The sequence below is a fragment of the Pseudophryne corroboree genome, chromosome 12, assembly GCF_028390025.1.
Source record: "Pseudophryne corroboree isolate aPseCor3 chromosome 12, aPseCor3.hap2, whole genome shotgun sequence".
Classification (NCBI taxonomy): domain Eukaryota; kingdom Metazoa; phylum Chordata; class Amphibia; order Anura; family Myobatrachidae; genus Pseudophryne; species Pseudophryne corroboree.
Genome location: NC_086455.1, coordinates 6833187 through 6849040, shown reverse-complemented (window position 1 = coordinate 6849040; position 15854 = coordinate 6833187). Strand labels below are relative to the sequence as shown.

Sequence of the window (15854 nt, the reverse complement as noted above, 5' to 3'; positions counted from 1 at the left end):
AAAAGCATTTCAGGGAGATTGTGAAAGTTTGTGAGGCGTGTTATGAAAATGACTTATATCCAAATGTAAATGAGCCCCAATGTTAGTAAGATCTATTTGTTGAAGAAATTACACTGATATTTTGCAGGATTTGTTTGTGTATTGTGTTTTACAAGAGGTTCCATATACTATAAGTGGCCATAGGGATCATTGTGCCTTATAACCAATGCAGGGAAATGGCACTAATGATCCCATTTGAATGTATGTATCTCTGATTTATTTTTCCCCCAAGAATGTACTAGCTGCATAATGGGGGTAAGGTGCAATCAGGGAGATTGCTGGACTTTTCAGGGAGTGAGGGAGATTGTTACTATTTCAGGGAGTCTCTTGCAGAATGAGGGAGGGTAGGCAACTATGCATAGGAGGTTTGGTGTTCAAATCCCCTTGCTTTGAGTATTGTTGAGTAGCTAGCTTAGTGGAAACCATCAGTATTCTTGAGCCAATGTTTAGAACTTAACAATGTCTCTGCAGCGGGGTACACTGTGTTCCACAGGAAAACATCGGGGTGTAGAGATGGATCTTGATCCAGAGGCACCAACAGGCTAAAGCTTTAGGCTGTCCCAGGATACATTGGGGCCTCCTCTGTAACCCCGCCTCCAGGCACTGTGAGCTCAGTTTCGAATTGGTGGCTGTAGCAGCAGGTCACCTAACAGGAGGGCTGCACTGGGCAGCCCTGAAAAAGCTTTTTCAAATTACACTACAGTGCCCCCAGTTCACATTATGCCACATTTCCTCCTTTACTGTATACTCTGTTCCGTTACATTGTAGCAATAGTTTATTTGCCAATATATATTGTCGGGGCCAAAGCTCCAGAATGCAAAGTATTTTGGGGCTTGGTAGATCTAACTACATATGGGGGCAGCTGCAAATATTGGCGATATCTGCTGCAATCTCTATGGTACATCTCGGGGGGCCTTAATAATTTCGGGTACCACTGGAAAACATCTGTTTTTGGGGAATATCCTGCAGATACTGAATGATAAATATCTGCCCCATAGATCGTGAGTCGAGGAGTCGACAAACTGAGTCGGTTTATCAAGAGGTGAAAATAACAATGACCGATAGACCCCAGTGGTAATTTGTATCTTATTTACAATCATACAATATATACATTGCCACACATGGTGACCTGGTAGTCCTCCTCTGACATGTAACAATCACACTACACATCTCGTGTATCATTGTATCACAATAACATCACAACACAGTCAGATTTGTGGTTTCCTGACGCTCAGCCAGAACGGGCGGCCCCAGCGAGCCGCATCCTCTAGTATGGATGTCCGCTGACAGAATAAGAGAGGCTTATTAAATGGAGCATTATAATTACAAGTGTCATCATTGTACTGGTAACAGTATAGGCCACTACGGGACTAACCAGCCGCTGTGGAACTACAAGTCCAAGCATTCCTCACCAGCATCAGATATATCATTGTTTTGTAAGATAATATGTGACCACGGTGAGCACTGAACTATAACAAACTCAGAGAAACAGTTTCACAGGCTTGTGTTGAACTGTAAGTCCCAGCATGTCCTACCTGACTCTTCTAGGTTACCTACAGATCTATAATAAACTCAACGGAAGTATCTGTCTAGTTGGGGCAGAGGGGGACACAGATAAGAGAGAGAGATAAATGGGGCAGAGGGGGACACAGAGATAAGAGAGAGAGATAGATGGGGCAGAGGGGGGACACAGAGATAAGAGAGAGAGATAGATGGGGCAGAGGGGGACACAGAGATAAGAGAGAGAGATAAATGGGGCAGAGGGGGACACAGAGATAAGAGAGAGAGATAGATGGGGCAAAGGGGGACACTGAGATGAGAGAAAGTGAGAGATAGATGGGGCAGAGGGGGACACTGAGATAAGAGAAAGTGAGAGATAGATGGGGCAGAGGGGGACACAGAGATAAGAGAGAGAGAGAGATGGGGCAGAGGGGGACACTGAGATAAGAGAGAGAGAGATGGGGCAGGGGGGAACACAGAGATTAGAGCGAGAGATGGATGGGGCAGAGGGGGACACTGAGATAAGAGAGAGCGAGAGATGGGGCAGAGGGGGACACAGAGATAAGAGAGAGAGATAGATGGGGCAGAGGGGGACACGAAGATGAGAGAAAGTGAGAGATAGATGGGACAGAGGGGGACACAGAGATAAGAGAGAGAGAGATGGGGCAGAGGGGGACACTGAGATAAGAGAGAGATAGATGGGGCAGAGGGGGAGAGAAAGTGAGAGATAGATTGGGGCAGAGGGGGACACAGAGATAAGAGAGAGAGATAGATGGGGCAGAGGTGGACACTGAGATAAGAGAGAGAGATAGATGGGGCAGAGGGGGACACTGAGATAAGAGAGAGAGATGGGGCAGAGGGGGACACAGAGATAAGAGAGAGAGATAGTTGGGGCAGAGGTGGACACTGAGATAAGAGAGAGAGATAGATGGGGCAGAGGGGGACACTGAGATAAGAGAGAGAGAGAGATGGGGCAGAGGGGGACACAGATAGAGAGAGAGATGGGGCAGAGGGGGACACTGAGATAAGAGAGAGAGATGGGGCAGAGGGGGGCACAGAGATAAGAGAGAGAGAGAGATGGGGCAGAGGGGGACACTGAGATAAGAGAGAGAGATAGATGGGGCAGAGGGGGACACTGAGATAAGAGAGAGAGAGATAGATGGGGCAGAGGGGGACACTGAGATAAGAGAGAGAGAGAGAGATGGGGCAGAGGGGGACACTGAGATGAGAGAGATAGATGGGGCAGAGGGGGACACAGAGATAAGAGAGAGAGATAGATGTGGCAGAGGGGGACACAAAGATGAGAGAAAGTGAGAGATAGATGGGGCAGAGGGGGACACAGAGATAGAGATAGACTGGAGTAGAGGATGGGGGGCTGGAGATGAGAAAGACATGGGATAGAGGAGGGACAGAGATGTGAGAGACAGATGGGAGAGAGGAGAGACACAAAGATGAGATAGGAGTAGAGGATGGGGACCAGAGATGAGAGAGACAAATAGGAATGAGGAGGGGACACAGAGATGGGAGAGACGGACAGAAGTAGAGCATGTGGAACAGAGATGAGAGAAAGAGACAGACAGAAGTGAAGGGAAACACAGATGGGAATGAGGGGCGGCAAAAAAATGAGAGACGCGGATTAGTGACAGGGGGGCATAGATATGTAAGAGATAGGGGACATAGATGAGAGATACAGATGGGAGAGGAGGACACGGAGGTGAGAGAGACAGGCAGAAGAGAGGGGACTCACAAAGATGAGAGACGCAGACAGGAGAGGTGGGATGGGCACAGACATGGGAAGAAAGAGGAAAAAACCCTGTAACACTGGGCACTACCTCTAGCGATCCAGCACATGACTCTTCCAAGTACTGCTAAGGAAGTAAAGTTTGTGAATTCCTATGTACAAATGAATGTACAGGGTCACATAGAGTGGCCGTTGGAAACCCGTGGTAAAATCCTGACTGTTTGGGGACAGCAGTCTTTGGCTGCAGCCATCACATCCCGATGGTGGAGCTGTTGTTTTCTGTACAACATATGGACAACCTTACCCAGCAATCCTCCTACTGTAAGATGTAGAGAGGGCAGCACCATAACCCGTGTACACAGTACGTACATGCTGCCGGGAAATGAGCAGTTCCCTCTGCGTGAGCATTCCAACCAGACCAAACATGAATTTTACTCCTAGTCTGTAATGTGTTTTTTTGTTTTGTTCTCGTAATCGTAAGAAGGTCTTTGTGCCTTGGCGATTCTCAGAGCTCTGGCGCTGCCGCACGGCGTGTCCTGATTGGTCAGCCTGATACTGAGGCGTTATGTTACCAGGCCTTCACACTGCGTGTCCTCTGTAAGCTCTCAGTCAGCGTCGGGCAACATGGGGGCACACACGGTTACCGAAGTAGGGGGTGGGAAGGGCAACATGAGAGCTTCACTCTGCAGCGGCTGCGCTCTGGTGACTTTGGGCAGTGACTGGAACATGATCCTCAGCAGTCTCTCTTTTAAACTTAAGAGGTTCACGTCATGCTGCCTAAAAAGAAGACATTTTAGATTAAACTACATATATTTATTTATATACATGTTTAATAAAACACATGTATGCCCTCTGCACAAAGCACTTGACATTTCTGCAGTTATTACATCAGTAACACTGCGCATTAGATAAGGATAAATGCAATAACATCCCTAGGATCTGGTAGCAGAGTGCGTGGGCGTGTTTGTGTACCTCAGGGGTTGAGCTTACAGTGAGGTGGGTGGAGCTTCATCAAGCAAGGGTGTGATTGAGGGGATAGTGAGTGTGGCAAATGGGACATTCATTTGCATCCAGCAATATAAGACCTGTATGTAATGTCTACGTGTATATTGTAATGGAGTCTGTGACACAACATGGTTGCCAGCCTGTACTCTAAGTGAACTCATAGCTACATACTGTAGATATGGGAGTAGAGGACGCTGATGTATAGCGGGGAGTCAGAGGTTAGTTTATGGCCCTTACCTTATCTAAGAAGCTATTAACTATAGTTAGGAGAAACATCACAGGTCAAGAAACCTGACCTCTTGAAACGTAAAAGAAAGCTAGTTGGAATAAGTAACTCTGGTTTCTCACTGCCCAGGTACACAGCATTGAGAGAGTTAAGGAAACGGTGGGGGCTGCAGCTGTGAGGGGGTTATATCTGTCCCTCTCACCTACACTGGGTTGTTCATTCCTGAGGGAGCAAGAAGAGCTGGGAATGCACCATATATCTTACATTGTGAAATCCCTCCACACAGAAGGCTCACCAACTGCTGAGTAATTTAGGTTTTCTGAAATTATTCTCCCTTTTGTTTTATTTGAAATTGTATCCTAATCGGTGTGTACTTTTAAATATTTCTCATAATTTTTGTAACTGAAGCTCTGAAGATATTCCTGAAATGTAACATCTAATTTTTAGTTCTGGTCTGTGTTCTTATGCCCAAAGGCCTCATGGTCCATGCTATCATTTTGTGACGTATTAATAATTGTGTGTGTAGGCCGAAGCAAAGACGGCCTTGCGTTTAGTTGCTAAAATCTTCTTGCTGGTGGCAGTTTCGGGTTTAAAGTATTCTAGCAGTCACACATGGCGATTCTCGGATTGGTGTATCTGGAGAATCCGGCCGGTGGTCGTGACAGTGAGTGTGTCTGTAGTTCAGGGGTGGGGCTTATATTTTATCGGTTTTGTCTTTGTAAATGTTGGGACGTATGATTAAAGCTTGAAGTACTAATGTAGCCCACTATTGTTAGAGCACTGAGGGGACAGTTAAGTCAGTCGATCACGTCGTATTCCACAAACAGGAAGCTTCAGGGCTGATTCTGAGACAGACCTAAAATGGCTGTATTGGCAGGAAGCTGCAGTCCTTGCGGTGAAAGAAGACATTTTGTAAACTAAAGCTACTTTCAACTTATAGCTCACTAGGAAATAGTGACATCGTGAAGGCATGATGCAGAGGCTGCCCGCTGTCTCAGTGATATCCCTGGGTCCTAGAGACTTTGTAAGCAGCACTCCAGAATGGCTGCCTGTGCCGAGGACATGGGTGCGCAGTATGGTCTTTCCTTGTTTAGAAAAACCAAACAATAAAACGGTAACTCTTCTATCCAACCTGTGCTTCTTCTCACCTTATCAATATTATCATGAAGAGCAGAATGGCCACGGTCGCACTGAGTCCTGCTACAAGCCAGGGGTATCTGGGGATCGGCGCCACCGTGGGCTCCTTACCTGCAAGATAAAGAGATACATTGCTCTATGTCTTTTATGGTGCATATCCACATGTATAGTTACACCCATCGCCTGCAGACAGTAGAGGTTGGCCATTTTCTGGACGGGGCCCATAATGATTTCCTGTTTGTGCCTGACTGGTATCACAAGGGGTCTGGGACTCAAGGTCGACACCACTTAAGTTGACTCCAGTTGGTCGACACTGTAAATAGGCCGACATGGACAAAAGGTGGACAGAAAAAAAAGGTTGACGTGAGGGTTTTTTAGTGTCGTTTTCTTTGTAATGTGACCAGGAACCCCAATTAGTGCACCGTGTCCCCTCTTATGCTTCGGGCAAGGTGCCTCACTCTGCTACCGCTGCGCTCGGCACAGGTTACCGTTCCCAATCGTAGTCCACGTGGATCGTAAAGTATGAAAAAGTTCAAAAAAAAGGAAACAAATGTGAAAAACTCATGTCGACCCTTTTTCCTGTCGACCTTGTCCATGTCGACGTATTTGCAGTGTCGACCTTCGGTGTGTCAACCAACTAGTGTCGACTTGGAGTCCGGATGCCGTCACAAGTTGGTTGCCTTCACTGAGTATAAGCAACAGGTGCAACATGTACGACTATAGTGCAAAAAAAAAAAAGTTTGCATACATTTATAATTAAAATAGAATGCACAATATATTATAAAGCTTTAGTTGTAATAATATTTAATGACTTGTTTGGAGTCTCTCACTCTTGTGCGTTTTGTGGAGAGGATTGTAAGCTGCAGCACCACCTATAGACATGCACTCCCGTTACAGAAACTCCTGACGACTTCTGTAAAGTTGTGTACACTTTAAAAGATACCAATTCCATTAGTCCTTTCCATCCTCTGCCATTCTTCCCTTGGTCCTCTGCACCATGTGCCCTTTTCTTTGCCCTCTTCACACTTTGCCCTTAATCTCTTGGTTCTCCACACCCCTACAATATGGTTTCTCAGTCCTCTCCTCTTTCTGCTGTTCTCCCCTGTGGTTCTCTCCACCCTCTATTCTCCACCCTGCACTAATCATCTTTAGGTCTCCTCCTCTGTCTACCCCACTTACCTTGGTCTCATGCAACCACTGCTGGTCTTCTCCACTATCCAACATCTGTCATTTCCCCCATTGGTCTTCTCCACACACTGGCCTTCTTCTCTTGGTCATTTCCACCATGTGCCAGTTTTCTCTTGGTCCTCTCCAGCACTGGGCTGCTGCTCCGCCATATAGTGCAGGGGGAAACCTTTTAGCACATATAAACATACATGTTTTGATGTATGTAATATATGTGCTGGCTGGCTCTTCTGGGGATCGGCAGCGCTATGTGCATCAGGACCCATACGGGCACCCGGAACTCAGCATAAGGCATAATCACACTCCTTTAAAGTCTGCACCTGGACTCCCATTGGCTGGTTTCACAGGAGTCTGCGCGCAGGCTTAGAAGAAGTGTGATGCCTTAAGCTGAGTGTCAGGTGACCCCATGGCACCTGATACACACAGCACTGTTGATCACCAGAGGAACCAGCCATCACATATATGACATGCATCAGGACATGTATGTTTATATGTGCTAAGCAGTCCCCCCCTACACTATATGTCGGTGCTGCAGCCTCTGCTGTTCCTCTCCACATTTCTGCTCCTCTTTTCTTGGTCCTCTCCACCATGTGCATCTACTATTTTGGTGCTGTCCACCATCTGCCTCTCTCTTCTTGTTCCTTTCCACATCAGCTTCTCTTCTCCACCATAGGCATCTCTTCTCTTGGTCCTCTCAACAATCTGACCCTCTTCTCTTGGTCCTCTCCACCACCTACCTGTCTTCTCGAGGTCCTTTCCATATCTACTCCTCTTCTCTTGGTCCTCTCCACCATCTGCCCTTCGGCCTCTCCATCATCTCCTTCTCTTCTCTTGGCCCCCTCCACCCTTTGCCTCCTTTCTCTTGGACCTCTCTACCTACTGGCTCCTCAGCTCCTGGTCCTCTCCATCCTCTGCCAATCTTTTCTTGTGCTATCCACTCTTTACCTCTCTTCCCTATGTTCCTCTCTTCTCTTGATCCTCTCCACCGTATTCCTCTCTTTTCTTGGACATCTCCACCTTCTGCCTATCTTCTCTTGGTCCTCTCCACCATCTGCCAATCGTCTATACTTTCACTGCATCATATGCCTCTCTTCTACTGGTCCTCTCCATCCTCTGTCAATATTTGCTTGTGCGATCCACTCTCTATCTCTCTTTCTCACATGTTCTTCACTTGGTCCTCTCCACCATCTGCCTCTCTTCTCTTGGTCTTCTCCACCCTCTGCCTCCTTCCTCCTGGTCCTCTCTACCCTCTGCCATTCTTTTCTTGTGCTATCCACTCTCCACTCCTATCTTCTATTCTTCCTCTGTACCATCTGCCTCTCTTCTCTTGGTCCTCTCTACCCTATGACTCTCTTCTCTTGGTCCTGTCCACCCTCTGCTTCCCTTATCCTCGCCCTATCCACCCTCTACACCTCTCAGGTCCTGTCCATCACCACAGTGACATACCTGACCTTGGGGCTGCAAATCTATAAAACTCTGCTCAATGCACTACTTCTTTATGTTTGCATAGACCTTGACCATTTGGCTGAACCCAGTTTCAGTTGTTTCCTATATATATATTTTCATGAAATTCATTTTCACATAGATTCCTTCAATACATCATTATACAAAGCAAACTCCCTTACTGTCATTTTCTGGGTCTTCTTCCTGATATTCAGCCATCGAGTAATATTCACTGGGAGCCTGCCAGGGAAAGTCCAGAATTAGTGACACATTCTCTTTATAAGGACATTTCCCTCTGCAACCCCCACTCACACTCACCAGTGATGTCTGAGTCTCAGCCTCCTCCTCTTCCTCTTCTGTACACAGAACACAGTGTTGTTATTATCAGTGTAACCACAAACAGCCCTATCAGCATCCATATTCTCTGTGTTTTTTTATGTGTGTATATATATGTATGTATATATATATATATATATTTGCGCAAATGACGAGAATAGATATGGAATATCAGTTATATTTGGAGAGTAGTGATGTCATGTGTCACATGACTCATTGACTGTTCCGTTCTACTGGTAATTCAGAATGGGGACGTGACTATGGCATGCCTGGGGCAAGCGTGGCCCCCTGGTACCCACAAAAAAAATACTGAGGCCCATTTATCAATGAGTTTTAAAACTCGTTGCATATGATAAATGGTGATCCAGCCAATCAGCTTCCAACTGTCATTTTACATGAGAGGAGTTGATTGGCTGGTTCACCATTTTTCAAATGCAACCAGTAACATATATTAGAAACCACAGAATCAGTGGTGTATCTATAACGAAGGTGGGGGCAACTCAGACACTCGCACATGTACCCCACCCCTCATAAGACCTCATAAGTCCCCACTGCAGAGAGATATTTATTGCATAGTGACCTTGATTTCCCGGAAACATCCAAAAATGTTTCCTCCCGCGACATAACTGCCCTGTGCTGACCAGGCTCTTACTGACCGGACATAAATAGTTTACACATGACGCAACTAATTCTCCTTTTGGGTCCACTGAAAACTATTTCTGTGCCTCTGTAACTCAGTCAGAGCCGCACAGAATACTTCCCGTGTGAGCACCATCATTTTTCAAACACATGACAGTAGGCAGCTGATTGGCTGGAGAACCAATTATCATACGCAACAAGTATTAAATAGCAAAAACTCGTTGATAAATGGGCCGCAGTGTTTCTATGGTGATTTTATGATAATAACTCCAAACCTGCAGCAGGTCGCGACAAAAGTGCTGATGGCTGAAACTGGGACGGTTGGGAGTATGACTTGGGCTTGCACAGATTGGCCAGTGTAAATGCTGTGGGATGTGGAAAGAGTAGCGTGAGGCTGGGTAATAATGGTACAGAAGTCAGGTGATTCGGCAGCCGCAGCAGGAGGAAGTGAGGAGTGACTGCTGAGATTTCCCAAATCTGGTGACAGCGCAACTCTACTAAAAGGCTGAAGATAAATGTCTGTGCAGGAGCGGAGCGCTCTGTCTGTGCGTGCTGGCTGTGCAGCGCTAGCTCTGACCCAGTTACACCCACGCCAGAACAGTTTTCAGTGGACCCAAAAGGAGATTTTGTTGCGTCATGTGTAATCTATAGTCGTGCAAACGCATAGTCGCCGCCCACGGGGGAGTGTATTTTCGCTTTGCAAGTGTGCGAACGCCTGTGCAGCCGAGCGCTACAAAAATAGTTTGTGCAGTTTCTGAGTAGGTCTGAATTTACTCAGCCGCTGCGATCACTTCAGTCTGTCAGGTCACGGAATTGACGTCAGACACCCGCCCTGCAAATGCTTGGACACGCCTGCGTTTTTCCAAACACTCCCAGAAAACGGTCAGTTGACACCCACAAACGCCCTCTTTCTGTCAATCTCCTTGCGATCGGCTGTGCGAATGGATTCTTTGTTAAATCCATCGCTCAGCAACGATCCGCTTTGTATCCGTACGACGTGTCTGCGCATTGCGGTGCATACGCATGCCCAGTAGTGACCTGATCGTTGCGCTGTGAAAAACGTCAGCATGCGATCAGGTTGGAATGACCCCCTATGTCCGGTCAGTAAGAGCCTGATCAGCACAGGGCAGTGATGTAGCGGGAGGAGATGTTTTTGGGTGTTTCCAGGAAATCTAGGACACTATGCTATACATTCCTCTCTGCAATGGGCTCTCATGAGGGGAAGGGGGCGAATATATTGTTATTATATATACCATCAGACGGGTGTCATTACCTGACCATGGCGTGCCCACCGCCTCCTCGCTCCAGGAACCCCAGGGTGTACCAAACTCCTCCTTAGCCCTCACCCTGATTACGTGCCTCCGCCCCATCAAAGCGTCGTTAATGACAAATGAGGCGTCCGTCGTTGTGCCCTGGTTGAAAGAACAATATATGTATTACTAGTAACATTTCTAAATTTAGCAAAAAACTGCTGTAACTGGCATGATTGGGATCTTTTTTGAACTTTTTCATACTTTACAATCCACGTGGACTACGATTGGGAAGAGTAACCTGTGCCGAGCGCAGCTAGTCACCTCTCCCAAAGCATGGCGAGAGAAGCGAGGGGATACGGCGCACTAATTGGGGTTCCCGGTCACTTTACGAAGAAAATAACACAATTTTTTAAAAAACTTTTTCCATGTCGTCCTTGTTCACGTCGACCTAATGATTGTGTCGACCTATTTCAGGTGTCGACCTAGTTACTGTTGACCCTATAATCCACACCCATAATTGAGGCAGGACTGGAAGTTAATGCTGAGTTGTGTCGGGGGAAAGTCGCGCCATGATACGAATATTTTTAGATTGCATCTCCCAGAAGCTCAAAGTGGGTAATAAGAGCAATAGTCTGGTGCAAATGTTTACTGTTCAGAAATAGGGATATTGTGAGGTAGAGGAATTTGTCAGCAGTGCAGCCTCCATCGTGTGTAGGTGATATATAGAGTAGGAGGAGTTACGTGTTTTTGTTTTAGTTATTAACAGTTCAGGGAAAGAGCTGACTCTGCAATGAGACGTGCTGTGGACCGCTGCCCAGATTAAGATTGTGGTTATAAAGAAGAGGGGTGAGCAACAACACAAGCACTGTCTGTTTCCACCACCGCACAGTTTCACTTTCACCAGAAACATTAATGCAGGGGTGATGTAAACGTTACGCTCTCTTATCGGCTGTTACCTAAACTTAGGCTCACGTTGGAGACATGCTGTGGACCGCTGCCCAGATTAAGATTGTGGTGATAAAGAAGAGGGGTGAGCAACAACACAAGCATCATCTGTTTTCACCACCGCACAGTTTCACTTTCACCAGAAACATTAATGCAGGGGTGATGTAAAAGTTACACTCTCTTATCGGCTGTTACCTAAACTTAGACTCACGTTGGAGACGTGCTGTGAGTTCTCGACACGGTATTGGACCTGGTATTCCAGCTGGTAGAAACCGCCCACCCACAGCTGAGGGCATCTCCATGAGACATTGAGTCTTCTGGGTTGATTCTCCACCGGCGTCACTGTGATGTTGATGGGAGGGTCGGGCCGCACTGTGGGGAACAGAACAGTAACAGCAGGTTACTTGCCATCTCTTAGTACCAGGCAGAAGTATTGGCCCCTTGCCACTAATGAATATAGACTTCTAGGTCTCCAGGTCTAACGGTCCAACGCAGCAGTTTATTCTACGTTGTTTCACACTGGTGTTGATGCCCTTCCCCCATGAACTTCAGAAGAAGGGCACAGACACTCGTCTGGTCTTTGTGGAAAAAGAGAGGAGGAGAGTGGATTGTGATTTAGGACCAACAGACTCAGAAAAATATTGTTTCTCATCCAGCTCCAACCAAAACCAATTTTTATTTAAACAGTTTAACAGTCTGAGACTTCATCTTTTTATATTGCATCAGATTCCTTTGGAGCAAAAGATATGGGGTGTGCCTTCAGCTAATTGTCATGGAGTAAAAAGTTTTATATCCATATTACTCCAGTGTGTATGGGCCTTTATATGTATTTACTCCTGTGTGTATGGGCCTTTATACGCATTTACTCCAGTGTGTATGGGCATTTATACGTATTTACTCCAGTGTGTATGGGCCTTTATATGTATTTACTCCAGTGTGTATGGGCCTTTATACGCATTTACTCCAGTGTGTATGGGCATTTATACGTATTTACTTCAGTGTGTATGGGCCTTTATACGTATTTACTCCAGTGTGTATGGGCCTTTATACGTATTTACTCCTGTGTGTATGGGCCTTTATACGTATTTACTCCAGTGTGTATGGTCCTTTATACGTATTTACTCCAGTGTGTATGGGCCTTTATACGCATTTACTCCAGTGTGCATGGGCCTTTATACGTATTTACTCATGTGTGTATGGGCATTTATACGTATTTACTCCAGTGTGTATGGGCCTTTATACGTATTTACTCCAGTGTGTATGGGCCTTTATACGTATTTACTTCAGTGTATATAGGCTTTTATACGTATTTACTTCAGTGTGTATGGGCCTTTATACGTATTTACTCCAGTGTGTATGGGCCTTTATACGTATTTACTCCAGTGTGTATGGGCCTTTATACGTATTTACTCCAGTGTGTATGGGCCTTTATACGTATTTACTCCAGTGTGTATGGGCCTTTATACGTATTTACTCCAGTGTGTATGGGCCTTTATACGTATTTACTCCTGTGTGTATGGGCCTTTATACGTATTTACTCCTGTGTGTATGGGCCTTTATACGTATTTACTCCTGTGTGTATGGGCCTTTATACGTATTTACTCCTGTGTGTATGGGCCTTTATACTTATTTACTCCAGTGTGTATGGGCCTTTATACGTATTTACTCCAGTGTGTATGGGCATTTATACGTATTTACTCCAGTGTGTATGGGCCTTTATACGTATTTACTCCAGTGTGTATGGGCCTTTATACGTATTTACTTCAGTGTATATAGGCTTTTATACGTATTTACTTCAGTGTGTATGGGCCTTTATACGTATTTACTCCAGTGTGTATGGGCCTTTATACGTATTTACTCCAGTGTGTATGGGCCTTTATACGTATTTACTCCAGTGTGTATGGGCCTTTATACGTATTTACTTCAGTGTATATAGGCTTTTATACGTATTTACTTCAGTGTGTATGGGCCTTTATACGTATTTACTCCAGTGTGTATGGGCCTTTATACGTATTTACTCCAGTGTGTATGGGCCTTTATACGTATTTACTCCAGTGTGTATGGGCCTTTATACGTATTTACTCCAGTGTGTATGGGCCTTTATACGTATTTACTCCAGTGTGTATGGGCCTTTATACGTATTTACTCCAGTGTGTATGGGCCTTTATACGTATTTACTCCAGTGTGTATGGGCCTTTATACGTATTTACTCCTGTGTGTATGGGCCTTTATACGTATTTACTCCTGTGTGTATGGGCCTTTATACGTATTTACTCCAGTGTGTATGGGCCTTTATACTTATTTACTCCTGTGTGTATGGGCCTTTATACGTATTTACTCCTGTGTGTATGGGCCTTTATACGTATTTACTCCAGTGTGTATGGGCCTTTATAGTACGTATTTACTCCAGTGTGTATGGGCCTTTATACGTATTTACTCCTGTGTGTATGGGCCTTTATACGTATTTACTCCAGTGTGTATGGTCCTTTATACGTATTTACTCCAGTGTGTATGGGCCTTTATACGCATTTACTCCAGTGTGCATGGGCCTTTATACGTATTTACTCATGTGTGTATGGGCATTTATACGTATTTACTCCAGTGTGTATGGGCCTTTATACGTATTTACTCCAGTGTGTATGGGCCTTTATACGTATTTACTTCAGTGTATATAGGCTTTTATACGTATTTACTTCAGTGTGTATGGGCCTTTATACGTATTTACTCCAGTGTGTATGGGCCTTTATACGTATTTACTCCAGTGTGTATGGGCCTTTATACGTATTTACTCCAGTGTGTATGGGCCTTTATACGTATTTACTCCAGTGTGTATGGGCCTTTATACGTATTTACTCCAGTGTGTATGGGCCTTTATACGTATTTACTCCTGTGTGTATGGGCCTTTATACGTATTTACTCCTGTGTGTATGGGCCTTTATACGTATTTACTCCTGTGTGTATGGGCCTTTATACGTATTTACTCCTGTGTGTATGGGCCTTTATACTTATTTACTCCAGTGTGTATGGGCCTTTATACGTATTTACTCCAGTGTGTATGGGCATTTATACGTATTTACTCCAGTGTGTATGGGCCTTTATACGTATTTACTCCAGTGTGTATGGGCCTTTATACGTATTTACTTCAGTGTATATAGGCTTTTATACGTATTTACTTCAGTGTGTATGGGCCTTTATACGTATTTACTCCAGTGTGTATGGGCCTTTATACGTATTTACTCCAGTGTGTATGGGCCTTTATACGTATTTACTCCAGTGTGTATGGGCCTTTATACGTATTTACTCCAGTGTGTATGGGCCTTTATACGTATTTACTCCAGTGTGTATGGGCCTTTATACGTATTTACTCCAGTGTGTATGGGCCTTTATACGTATTTACTCCAGTGTGTATGGGCCTTTATACGTATTTACTCCTGTGTGTATGGGCCTTTATACGTATTTACTCCTGTGTGTATGGGCCTTTATACGTATTTACTCCAGTGTGTATGGGCCTTTATACTTATTTACTCCTGTGTGTATGGGCCTTTATACGTATTTACTCCTGTGTGTATGGGCCTTTATACGTATTTACTCCAGTGTGTATGGGCCTTTATAGTACGTATTTACTCCAGTGTGTATGGGCCTTTATACGTATTTACTCCTGTGTGTATGGGCCTTTATACGTATTTACTCCAGTGTGTATGGGCCTTTATACGTATTTACTCCAGTGTGTATGGGCCTTTATACGTATTTACTCCAGTGTGTATGGGCCTTTATACGTATTTACTTCAGTGTGTATGGGCCTTTATACGTATTTACTTCAGTGTGTATGGGCCTTTATACGTATTTACTCCAGTGTGTATGGGCCTTTATACGTATTTACTCCAGTGTGTATGGGCCTTTATACGTATTTACTCCAGTGTGTATGGGCCTTTATACGTATTTACTCCAGTGTGTATGGGCCTTTATACGTATTTACTCCAGTGTGTATGGGCCTTTATACGTATTTATTCCAGTGTGTATGGGCCTTTATACGTATTTACTCCAGTGTGTATGGGCCTTAAGCCAGCAGCATTTTTCCATTTGTTGTTATTATCTGAAAAATAGGGATTTTTGAGTTTAAGAATTATATGGACGAGCTGACTGGTTTCCAATAAAAATACTGTCGGGAACAATGGGGGTAAATTTACTAAGGTGGGAGGTTTATTTACTGGTGATGTTGCTCATAACAACCAATCAGATTCTACTTAACATTTATCTAGCTGCTTCTAGAAGATCATCGATAGACTCTGGTTGCTATGGGAAACATCACCAGATCTAAATAAAAATTCCACCTTAGTAAATTTACCCCAATGTGTGTAATTGTCACCTGTAACACTGACAAACATTTTGCCTATTTTAGCGGTTG

General features: G+C 44.9%; 1 protein-coding gene across 1 annotated transcript in view; it reads right to left on the bottom strand.

Annotated features, from left to right (window-relative positions):
* Positions 1-1106: 1106 nt before the first annotated feature.
* Positions 1107-15854, bottom strand: part of IL6R (interleukin 6 receptor) — a 43588-nt gene continuing 28840 nt past the window's right edge. Inside the window, exons 5-10 of the mRNA XM_063946831.1 lie at positions 11661-11821; positions 10525-10663; positions 8595-8632; positions 8459-8516; positions 5660-5759; positions 1107-4057 (exon numbers count right to left, since the gene is read on the bottom strand). Coding sequence (XP_063802901.1) covers positions 3886-4057; positions 5660-5759; positions 8459-8516; positions 8595-8632; positions 10525-10663; positions 11661-11821 — 668 coding nt within the window. The 3' untranslated portion in view covers positions 1107-3885. The remainder of the gene's footprint in view (positions 4058-5659; positions 5760-8458; positions 8517-8594; positions 8633-10524; positions 10664-11660; positions 11822-15854) is intronic.